At 39.1% G+C, this 12,529-nt stretch overlaps 1 protein-coding gene across 1 annotated transcript in view; it reads left to right on the top strand.

The window, feature by feature from the left end:
* The first annotated feature begins 263 nt into the window (after positions 1–263).
* nfe2l2 (NFE2 like bZIP transcription factor 2) overlaps positions 264–12,529 on the top strand; it is a 40,607-nt gene continuing 28,341 nt past the window's right edge. Inside the window, exon 1 of the mRNA XM_003226765.4 lies at positions 264–539. Within this exon, the coding sequence (XP_003226813.1) occupies positions 519–539 (21 nt within the window). The 5' untranslated portion in view covers positions 264–518. The remainder of the gene's footprint in view (positions 540–12,529) is intronic.

The raw sequence follows: 12,529 nt of genomic DNA on the forward strand, positions 1-12,529 counted from the left end.
GGGCGAAACGTCAGGAGAGAATGCTTCCGGAACTTGGCTATATAGCACGGAAAATTCTCAGCAACCCAGCTTGAGCCTTCCCTGTTAAAAAAAAATGGGTGTTGGGGTTCACTCAACTGCAACCCCCAGGACTGCACAGGCTTGAGGCAGTCAAAGCGGTGCCAAAGCGCGTTCATTGTCCAGTGTAGACCAACCCCGAATACCTCCCCGCTCGGCGGCTCTCCTCCCTCGGCCCCCTCCTTCTCCAGAGGGAGGGAGAAAGGGAGGGAAGGCGGGGCAGGCGGCTGGTGGTTTCCCGGCAGGGAGGACGGACAGAGGGCGAGCAGAGCGGTGGAGAAGGAGGAGGAGAAGGCTGTGTCGTCGTCGACGGAGAGAGGCAGCGGGAGCGCCCCATAGAGAAGAAGAAGAAAGGCCTCAGTCCGCCTGGTTTATTAGGCGGCGGATCCTGTCTCTCTCTCTCTCTGTGTCTCTCCTCCTCCCCGAGTGGAACGCATTGCGTCATCGCCAGTGACGTCACCATGGAGGTCGAGATGCCGCAGGTGAGGCTCTCCCTTAAGGGGTATCACTTGCATGGATCCTTCGATCCCCTTCCCCAGAAGGGGCGGGGCAGGGCAGAGCGAGCCTCCGTGCGGGAGGAAAGGGGGAGGGGCCAAGGCCAGGCCACGCCCCCTCGCACGCAGAGATCCAAGCCAGTGTTTTTACTCCCATTCCCTTTTTCTAAGCCCGCCCTCCCGGCTGTGACGTCACAGCCAGGCTCGAATGCGCTGACTCACTGGCTCTGCGGTCGGCCTTGACAACTGTAGTTGATGGCACCACTTGGGCTCAATGTTATGGAATATATTATTTTATTTATTTTATTATTTTATTTTATTATTATATAAGAAATAAGATACACATCTTATATAGTATATAGCAGGGGTCCCCAAACTTTTGAAGCAGAAGGCCGGTCCACAATCCTTCAGACTGTTGAGGGGCCGAATTAGCATTTGAAAAAAACAAAACAAATTCCTATGCATACTGCACATGTCTTATTTGTAGTGCAACAACAACAATGAAAAAACAATACAATATTTAAAAATGAAAACAATTTTAACCAACATAAACCTATCAGGATTTCAATGGAAAGTGTGGGCCTGCTACTGGCCAATGGGATAGTCAAGTTAATTAGGATTGTTGTTGTGTGCCTTCGAGTTATTTCAGACTATGGCCGAGCCTAAGTCTAAAATTAATTATTTATTTACTGCATTTATTTACTACATTTATATCCCACCCTTCTCACCCCAAAGGGGATTCAGAGCAGCTGTATGTACATACAATATATTATATTATTAGCATAACACAATATTAGCATTATATATTACTATATTGAACTATACCACTATACTATTATATAATATGTAATATATAACATATAATTAATATTATTATATGGTATTACTATTAGTATTATATTGTATAACATAATATTATTATCAATATTATATGTATATACAATATATTACATTATTAAAACTGATATAAAATATATTATAAAACTGAGGTCGGGGGCCAGGTAAATGATCTTGGAGGGCCGCATCCAGCCCCCGGGCCTTAGTTTGGGGACCCCTGGTATATAGGATGGAAATGGATAAAGATAAAGATATAAAGATAGTCTCACAAAGAAATGAATATGTAAAAAGAAAACAATCCTCGTGTTGGTGGTGGGAATTGTAAATGTTTTGTATGTATTTTTTGTGTTTTAAAAAATAAAAAAATGTATTTAAAAATGTTATGGAATATATGGCAGTGTGGACTCAGATAACCCAGTTCAAAGCAGATAGTGGAGGATTTTCTGCCTTAATAGTCTGGGTTACAGTATATGGCTGTGTGGAAGGGCCTTGGGTTGTAGTGAGTCTTTCGGACTGTATGGCCATGTTTCAGAGGCTTTATTTATTTTATTTCCAATACAGTAGAGTCTCACTTATCCAAGCTAAACGGGCCGGCAGAAGCTTGGATAAGCGAATATCTTGGATAATAAGGAGGGATTAAGGAAAAGTCTATTAAACATCAAATTAGGTTATGATTTTACAGAGTTGTTGTATGTCTTTCGGGCTGTGTGGCCATGTTCCAGAAGTATTCTCTCCTGACGTTTCGCCCACATCTATGACAGGCATCCTCAGAGGTTGTGAGGTATGGTTTTACAAATTAAGCACCATAACATCATGTTATACAACAAATTTGACAGAAAAAGTAGTTTAATACGCAGTAATGTTATGTTGTAATTACTGTATTTACGAATTTAGCACCAAAATATCACGATATATTGAAAACATTGACTACAAAAATGGCTTGGATAATCCAGAAGCTTGGATAAGCAAGGCTTGGATAAGTGAGACTCTACTGTATTTCTATCCTGCCCTTCTCACCCAAAGGGACTCAGGGCGGCGTACAATTGGCAACAATTCAATGCTGACACATCATTAAAACAAACAGCATATAAAATCTATTACAAATGGTTAAATACAGTATAAAATATAAAACATATGGTTAAAATCCGTTCATCCAATATCCTCGTGCTTTATCCATACATCAGTCTGGGTCATCTTTCTCTCCTGACGTTTCGTCCACATCTGTGGCAGGCATCTTCAGAGATTGTGAGGTATACCTCAGCTTCTGGAAAGCTTCTGGAACATGGTCATACAGCCTGAAAGACTCACAGCAACCCAGGGCCCTTCCACACAGCCCTGTGTCCCAGAATATCGAGGCAGAAAATCCCACAATATCTGCTTTGAACTTGGTTATCTGAGTCCACTCTCAGATAATGTGGGATTTTCTGCCTTGATATTCTGGGATATAGGGCTCCAGTTAAAGTGGTGTCAAACTGCAATCATTCTACAGGGTAGATAAGGCATGGGCAAACTTGGGCCCTCCAGGTGTTTTTGACTTCATCTCCCACAATTCCTAACAGCTGATAGGAAATGGAGTTGTGGGATTTGAAGTCCAAAACACCTGGGGCCTGAAGTTTGCCCATGCCTGGTGCAGACGAATCCAAAGGGCTCCCTGTGAAATTCCTGGATTCCACAGGCCACTTGAAGACGCAGAACCTGGGGCGTTGGCTTGCTTTACACTATAACACTACGGAACTCGATTTTTGTTCCTGAGTTATAAATGTCATTTCCTAATTGGTGATATTTGTGCTTTGGGGCTACAAGAAAACCCAGAGTGGCTCACACATATGATTTATTTAAATATGGCGGGGGAAAAGCTACACATGATCATTTAGGAACAGTAATTTAGGTATGATCAGTAATGTAGGATTGGTCTATAGGGTCAGGAAATAGATACAGGTTGCAGTATCTGTGTGTATTTGTTGCTGTAGGCTTTTTTCTGAGTTGCTTCTGGAGTGAGAGAATTGGCCATCTGCAAGGACGTTGCCCAGGGAACCATCCTTGTGGGAGGCTTCTCTCATGTTCCTGCATGGAGCTGGAGCTTATAGAAGGAGCTCATCTGCACTCTCCCCGGGTGGGATTCGAACCTGGCAGCCTTCAGGTCAGCAACCCAACCTTCAAGTCACAAGGCTTTTATCCCCTAGGCCATCGGAGGCTCACAACTTTGTTTTCCCATATCTGGATTTAGCTGTTAAATAGATATGGTGCTTCATGCAGTCATGCTGGTCACATGACCTGGAGATGTCTATGGACAATGCCGGCTCTTTGGCTTAGAAATGGAGATGAGCACCAACCCCCAGAGTCGATCACGACTGGACTTAACGTCAGGGGAAACCTTTACCTTTAGATATTGTGCTGAACTTAAATGTGCTGGAAATAGCAACCTTCTACAAGCCTCCTATACTAGTTATTTGTTATGTATATAATTGAGATTGCTGACTATATTGTATGTATATATTGGTATGCAGTTTTCCCTTAACTATGTTGTTAGAGGTTGTGTGAGGGACTACAGACCATGTGACCCTGATCTTAGAATGTTCAGAGTGAGGCTCCATTTTAGAATGCGTTTGAATCAGAAGTCAGTTGGAATCAGTTAAGTCAGTTGAGGCTTGAGTCAGTTTGAGTTAGAAATCAGTTGAGTTGGTTGATGTCAGTTAAAGCAGGAATATAGTCAGTATGCTGCAGGGAGTTGTTCAGTTGATATAGGAGTCTGTTTGCAACAGAAGTATAGTACAGTTTGAAGTATTATTCAATTAACATAAACCAATAAGAAATGTATCTGTATGCTAAATACATGAAGTTTGTGAGTAAATCAACTATGTTCATTTTTAATGAAGACTACTTATTTTTTGGTCTCTTGAGAGCATAATTTGAAAGCAATATATTTATGGGAAAGTAGGTGTTTTTTGGGCAACTGAAATAACACTTCTGAAGATCTGTATATTTTGTGCATTTGGCATATCTTTGTTCCTAACAGTTTGGAGAGATAACTAGGTATATCAGTCTAACAACTGAGAAGCCTAAATTACCTTGCACAAATGCTATTGGATATTTACCACTAAGAAGATTGACTCAAGAGGGTTTTAAACTCTTCTCAGGAAGATTGTACTTTACAAAAAGGTTACGATCTCTAACAAGGTCATGCCTTTCCAGAAGGTTATGATTGTTCCAGATAGTGTCAATGCCAATTGATCTCCAAAAAAGGGTCATGCTTCCAAAGTCCTGTGGAGATGCCTGGTTTTCCCAATAAAATGCACAAAAATTCTGTGATCCCAAAGTGTGCAGTCATCTAGTAAGATATTATTGAAAGGTGACAGATTTTCCATGGAGCTGCTGCTACTTTTTAAATTTGTTCATAATAGTAACAAATTGTTTCCCTTTGTGCTTAGAAAGAAGCCGTGCTTCATTTGTTGGGACTTCCAAGGTCAAAAGGCTGTGCCCTTTGTTTGCTTTCCAGTAATATTACTAGAACTAAGGACACATTTGGTGGCACATTTGAAATACTGGAAGTGTCTAAAAGAGTTCAGGACCAATACTAATATTGCAAGGGATAAAAGTAGAAAAGCAAGCAAGCTTTAATCCAAAATGGTTGAATTCTGTGGGCTGGATCTAAAAGATATCATTTCATTTCTGCAAGGGATAAGGGAACTAAGGGTGCATCCACACTGTATAATTAATGCAGTATGACACCACTATAACTGCCAATGCTCCAGGCTATGGAATCATGAGTGTTGCATTTTGACCAGCCTTTTCCTAACAGGTGCGGGTCTCTCACCAAACTACAGCTCCTAGAATCCCATAGCATTGAGCCATGGCAGTTAAAGTATCAAATTGCATTACAGTAGAGTCTCACTTATCCAAGACTCGCTTATCCAAGGTTCTGGATTATCCAAGGCATTTTTTTAGTAATGTTTTCAATATATCGTGATATTTTGGTGCTAAATTTGTAAATGCAGTAATTACAACATAACATTACTGTGCATTGAACTACTTTGTTGTATAACATGATTTCACCTGAACATCAGGAAGAACTTCCTCACTGTGAGGGCTGTTCGGCAGTGGAACTCTCTCCCCCGTACTGTGGTGGAGGCTCCTTCTTTGGAGGCTTTTAAACAGAGGCTGGATGGCCATCTGTTGGGGGATGCTTTGAATGCGATTTCCTGCTTCTTGGCAGGGGGCTGGACTGGATGGCCCATGTGGTCTTTTCCAACTCTACTATTATATGATTCTATGATGTTCTGGTGCTTAATTTGTAAAATCATAACCTAATTTGATATTTAATAGGCTTTTCCTTAATCCCTCCTTATTATCCAAGATATTCACTTATCCAAGGTTCTGCCGGCCCGTTTAGCTTGGATAAGTGAGACTCTACTGTAGTTCTATTCTTTAATGTCAACCAACACAGGGCCCTTCCATACAGCCGTATAACCCAGAATATAAAGGCAGAAAATCCCGCAATATCTGCTTTGAATTGGGTTATCTGAGTCCACAAGCCATATATTCCAGTTCAAAGCAGATAATGTGGGATTTTATTCAGATGTGTTGGAGGGGCCACAGTTTTCCCCTCCAGTTTTTTCGAGGGCGAGTTGATCTGGATTTTTCCTCATCAGCCAGTCTCACCTCCCACTCTTTTGGTGACTTCTCCATTATGCTTGAACAACTTCTCAGAGAGTTGGAGGAACTTGCAAAACTATTCCCCAAATTTGCCCAGCAGAGTTCTGTTTTTGGCATGTCTGAATCCAGTACCATACAAACTGCAATAAAATAGTGTTGGAAACCATGAAAACCTTCATCTGTTGCTAAAGTGATAACAGTTTGGATTGATTCACATGTTTGGAAGGGGCTCCATTAATGTGGTACCACTATAACAAAAGCCTACTCTGTGACTAACCAGTTTTTGTTTTTATATGTTGTAGATTTTAAATTGCATCTTTAACGTGAGCTTCTTTGATTCTCAATTAAAAGTAAAAAGTGGAATAATAATAATAATAATAATAATAATAATAATAATAATAATAATACTCTGCTGATGTAGGTAGCTGGAGGAAGACTGAGCATTCACCATATGTACAAAAAGGGGACTTCGGTTCCTGCTATTTTGCTATATAATCCATTATATGAATCTACACTGCTATATAATCCAGTTCAAAGCAGATAATTAGGATTCTATATGGTAGTGTAGAAGGGGCCTTCTGTGAGGATAATGCTGCTCTCATAAAACTTCTAAATAGTTTTCTCTATTTTGGAGAATGTTCTTCTGAAACCACGTACAAGGAAAATCGCTTATGTCCCTCCTCAATTTATATATACAATATATTCTTTAAAATCCTAGAGTGAAACTGGTTTGCCTTGAAAAAAATCTGTTTCTAGCACAGATCTTGAAAGTATTACCCTTTGTATTATATAGCCCCCCAAATTTGCCATTCTCGCAGGGGGACTCTTGGAGTGGTGGTCCAAATAATTTTTTTTTAGTTTAGCTCTAGAACCCAAATATCTGTGCCCCCTTCGAAACTGCCATATAAAATCCAGATTATCTGCTTTGAACTGGATTGAATGGCAGTGTAGACTTATAGAATTCAGTTCAAAGCAGATAATCCACATTATCTGTGGATTATCTGCTTTGATAACCTGGATTATATGGATGTGTAGAAGGGGCCAGTGTTTTTAGAAACAGACAAATTCTGACTGACTTGCTCTGTAGGGGCTGAGAAAATACCTTGTATTCTCTATATCTTGGAAATATTACGATTTCATAAAAAGGAAATAAACAGGTTTTACTGTAAAATTTTACTGAATGTAAGGAATGTCACACTTGTGTTCAGGAAAAACGTTTCTTGCAATACCACTTACCTGCACTGAACGCTGTGAAATTCAGAACATAGGGCAATAAAAACCTCTTTTGGCATTTCCCAACTTCTCTTGCATAATCATATTCTTCTTTCTGACTTCCCAGTGACGGTTTCTCAGGACTTCAGCCTACGTCCATAAAGACTAAAAGCCTTTTTGTTACTTTAACTAGTGTAGGCTGGTTGTGGAATGTTGAGTCAGCGTATAGATAAATCCTGTTGATTAAATGGAGATATTCTATTCAATATGAATAATGGGATTTAGGCCAAAATCTTATAGTACTGCTTAGGAGTTAACTGTATGAATATGTGCCCTCCAAGCATTGGACTACAATTTTGGGGACCATAGTTCGAACCTCCACTCAGCCATGGAAATCCATTGGGGGACCTTAGGCAAGCCACACTCTCTCAGCCTCAGAGCCCTTCTACACGGCCATATAACTCAGAATATCAAGGCAGAAAATCCCACAATATCTGCTTTGAACTGGGTTGAGTTTATTTATTTATTTACAACAGGTCTACCCCGCCTTTCTCACCCAAGGAGACTCAAGTTCACACTGCCATATATTCTCGCTTAAAGCAGATAATGTGGGATTTTATTCAACTGTGTGGAAGGGGCCTCAGAGGGAGAAAAACTCAGGTATTTAGAATCTTACTCCAACGCTCTAACCATTATACCATGCTGGCTCTCTAAAGGCATACACACATACATATCTACTTACTACATATGCAGAGGTTGTCAACCTTGTTTACTACTGGGGAAACCAAACGGCATCTGCAAAAGCAGACCTATGGTTGATGAATTGTGGCTACTTAGATAGAGATGAATAGCACCATTTAATATTTCTGTGCATACTAAAGTGCTATGTTTGGGGGGAGGGGGGAGAGAGAAATAAAGTACAGTATCTGTTACTGTGTGTAGATAATCATTGTACGTAGTATTGGAAAGTGTTCATATTTGCAACATTGGCATGTTCTGGCAAAGGTGTGGCTGCCTTTGTGGGCATTTCAAATCCTTCACACAAGTTCAGCTTAAAACGCTTTCACACAAGTTCAGCTTAAATGTCAGTGCTAGTGAGTACACGCCTCCTTTAAACAGATTAAAGGTAAGTGTACAGTATTCTCAAATTATAATTATTGTGTCTGCTCTCGGCAGAAAAACATTTCTAGCTAGTTTTCAATGATACACTTTTCTCTGAGTTAAGCATTAAGTGCCTTCCATGTTATTAAAAAGTAAGACATATGATTTCAAGTTACTTGTCAAGATGTGGCGACCATATGTACCTTATGTAGCCTTTTTTTGACAATGAAAGGTCTTCTTCTAAAATACACCCTACAACATATGATATTTCTTGGAAATTCCATTCCAGATACTAAACAGATCTGACCATGCTTACAATCCAAGGTGCCTTTCGGGTATTTAATTGCTGCAGTTGCAAAATAGAGTAATAATCGTATAACCAGAAACAAAAGGGAATTTGGGGAGGAATAATTTACCCTTTAGAGGCAGGACATTCTCCGCGGACATTGAAAGCTCCGTTCTTACACATTGTTTAATTGTACAAGAGCCTTGTCCACCTCTACATTTGGTCACCCTCAGATCTGTTTATTGTGAACACATCAGAAGGTCAGGGAACAGTGGCCTCCTCCAAGATAATGTAATTTCACAAAATACATTAGGCTGGTGTCACTGTGCTGTTGGACTGGATACCCAGAAAGAGTGCCAATACAGGCTGTAGAACTGATGCAACTAATTTCAGCTATGGAATTATGGGAGTTGAGATTTTACAAGGGTTATTGCCAAAGATCACTGGTGTTTCACCAAACTACAAATCCCAGGATTCCAAAGCAGTGTGTGGATTCTTGATTTAACTGAGTGGATTCCTCATTAAAAACCAATCCAAAAGGCTATTAAGTTATAATTTCTCATGTAAAGAAGCATTTAAATTATTTTCTCCTCAAAACAGATTAATTAAAGTTGGAATTTAGCAGCAACTTAATTTCATAATTATGTTTTTTAATTAAATTATTAGTTATACAAGAAATAGCACCAAGCACCTAACAGGTTTTACATTGCCCATCTAGTCCTCTACCCAAATACTTGTTATTGTAGATATTTTCCAAACCACTTCTTGCTTTTTGTTAGTCCCACATAGCTGAAGAATTACCACTGTTTGGGGTCACTTTTTTCAGTTCTTGATTAGATTATGACAGTTCTGTTAATTCCAAGGTTAAAATTCCAAGGTGGTAGTGTGTTTGGGTTCAGAGCAGGGATAAGAAGTGTTATTTTCAAAAACTCATGTACAGTAGAGTCTCACTTATCCAACATTTGCTTATCCAACGTTCTGGATTATCCAATGCATTTTTGTAGTCAATGTTTTCAATATATCACGATATTTTGGTGCTGAAGTCGTAAATACAGTAATTACAACATAACATTACTGCGTATTAAACTACTTTTTCTGTCAAATTTGTTGTAAAACATAATATTTTGGTGCTTAATTTTTAAAATCATAACCTAATTTGATGTTTAATAGGCTTCTCCTTAATCTCTCCTTATTATCCAACATATTCGCTTATCCAGCGTTCTGCTGGCCCGTTTATGTTGGATAAGTGAGACTCTACTGTAGTTCATTATTTCCAAGGCTCAAAAGGGGGACAGTATTTTTCAGCTTCTGTCTGGTAAAGATTTTAGTGCAGGCTTTTAACCTAAATTGCAATTTAACATAAATGTAATAGTTTGATGAAAAGTTCTTAATGAATAAATCTGACTAATTAATAGTTAAAATGCCACTGGAGTTATCTCACGAGTTGTAAAGAAGTAGGGAATGAGCTTCTTGCAGAGTAAAAAAACATGTTTACTTTCCACATTCCCTTTCTTTCCTAATCGTGGACATCAGAATAATGATGATAATGGTGAATAATGCAAGAGTAAACTTGGGAGGCACTCACTGTTTCCCCTCCCAAGCTGACAATATACAGTAGAGTCTTACTTATCCAAGCTAAACGGGCTGGCAGAAGTTTGGATAAGCGAATATCTTGGATAATAAGAAGGGATTAAGGAAAAGCCTATTAAACATCAAATTAGGTTATGATTTTACAAATTAAGCACCAAAACATCATGTTATACAACAAATTTGACAGAAAAAGTAGTTCAATACGCAGTAATGTTATGTTGTAATTACTGTATTTACGAATTTAGCACCAAAATATCACGATATATTGAAAACATTGACTACAAAAATGGCTTGGATAATCCAGAGGCTTTGATAACCGAGGCTTGGATAAGTGAGACTCTACTGTAATAAGAAATCCTAACAGCTGGTAAACTGGCTAGGATTTCTGGGAGTTGTGGGCTGGGGCGCCTGGGGACCCTCAGGTTGAGAACCACTGACTTAGGGTATCCTAATGGACACTAAAGCAGTTTATGGATTCTCTTAATAAACAGTGAATTCAGTGCCATTTACAAAGTGGCTGTTTGGTGGAGGAGGAAGAATGAGAGATCACTATCGGACCTTGGGTTGAGAACTATTGTTGTATTCGGGCCCTGCTAGTCCATGTTGGCCCAGTGGTCATCATTGGCCACACAATCAACCCAAATGACTTTGTGAACTTTGGTTGACTCCTGTAAATTAATATGGATGTTTTCTGCTTAGGTTTTATGTCATTATATAATTTTGTTTGCTTGTTTTCTTTAATGTATTGATGTTAGGTTCTAATTTTACGTTCACATGTGGGGTTATTCTGGATTATTTTGTCGGTATGTATTTGTTTTATTAAGGCATTAATGCTTGCCTTTTTGTATGTTGGAGTCCCCCTGGAGAGGTAGGGTAGAATATAAATAAAGTTTTATCATCATCATCATCATCATCATTATATAGTTAAGTAGCCATATTTGTCAGCTTGGGAAAATCAAACATAACATTGAGTATCTATAGTGTAATACCGTTACCAAGGTCAATGGAAAGATAAGAAGTAAACAAAGTTTCATTAAATCTCTTTATCCCGTTAGATATGAAGTCAAACAAAGGTCAGTTTGTATATTAAGCCAAAATGTATCTTCCTTGACATGGTTTATTATTGCTTGCACCTGAGGTTTCCAAGAATGTAAAATGGAATGAAAGAGAGGTTATTCAGACTAAATATGATTAGGCAGCATTTGGATCTCATGTTGTTTAATGCACCCAGACACAACAGGTAACGCAGTTGTGGAGAGCTTGGCTCAGTAAAATAAATGTTTGGATATTTTCATAAAACTATGGTGTGTGCATTCTTCAAGATTTGAGAATTTACCAAAATGCAGATATGAATAACAGAGATGTTTATAGCACAGTACTTCTTAACTGTGGAGACGATTCGAGTGAAGCTTCAATTTTGGTCCCGAAGCTGTCAGTTGTCAGAGTTTCCCTAAAGCGGCCCTTTTTCTACTTTAGCGTGCAAACTTCAGTGCTTTCAAAGCCAGAATGAAGTAGAGGGTTGTGCAATAATTTCTTTTCCCGCAGGGCAGCTTAGTTTTTGTGGAATGAGCCTTGCCAGAGTGCAGTTCTAGAAGGCAGCCTATGCTGGTCACTGAGAGCAAAAGAAGGGATGGTACAAACTGTCATAATTTAACATTGATGTCTGTATTTTAAAACTGAACTTTACCATTAATTCTTGTCCCTTATGAGAGTGGCCAAACATTGCCACTTTTGTAAATCAGTTTAACATCTGTAAATCTTACCTATCTGTATGACCTTTTTTGGACTGAGAATTTTAAAGCAATTTAAATGAAAATACAGGCAGTCCCCAGTTTATGAACAAGATACGTTTTGTAGGTTTGTTCTTAAATTAAATTTGTTTGTAAGCCGGAACAGGTACTTTAAAAAAGTGTAACGCCAGCCTATATATATACAGTAGACTCTCACTTATCCAAGTTAAACAGGCTGTGGAGACGATTCGAGTGAAGCTTCAATTTTGGTCCCGAAGCTGTCAGTTGTCAGAGTTTCCCTAAAGCGGCCCTTTGGGGTTGGACTCAATGGCCCAAGGGGTCTTCCAACCCTCTTTTATTATTATTATTATTATTATTATTATTATTATTATTATTAACATTGAGGCTGGGTGGCCATCTGTCAAGGGTGCTTTGCTTGTGCTTTTGGTGCCAGAGGCAGAAGGGGGTTGGTCTCAATGGCCCAAGGGGTCTTCCAACCCTCTTTATTATTATTATTGCTATTATTATTATTATTGTTATTATTATTTATGCTCGGTGGCCAACTATAG

The sequence above is a fragment of the Anolis carolinensis genome, chromosome 1 (genome assembly GCF_035594765.1).
Source record: "Anolis carolinensis isolate JA03-04 chromosome 1, rAnoCar3.1.pri, whole genome shotgun sequence".
Classification (NCBI taxonomy): domain Eukaryota; kingdom Metazoa; phylum Chordata; class Lepidosauria; order Squamata; family Dactyloidae; genus Anolis; species Anolis carolinensis.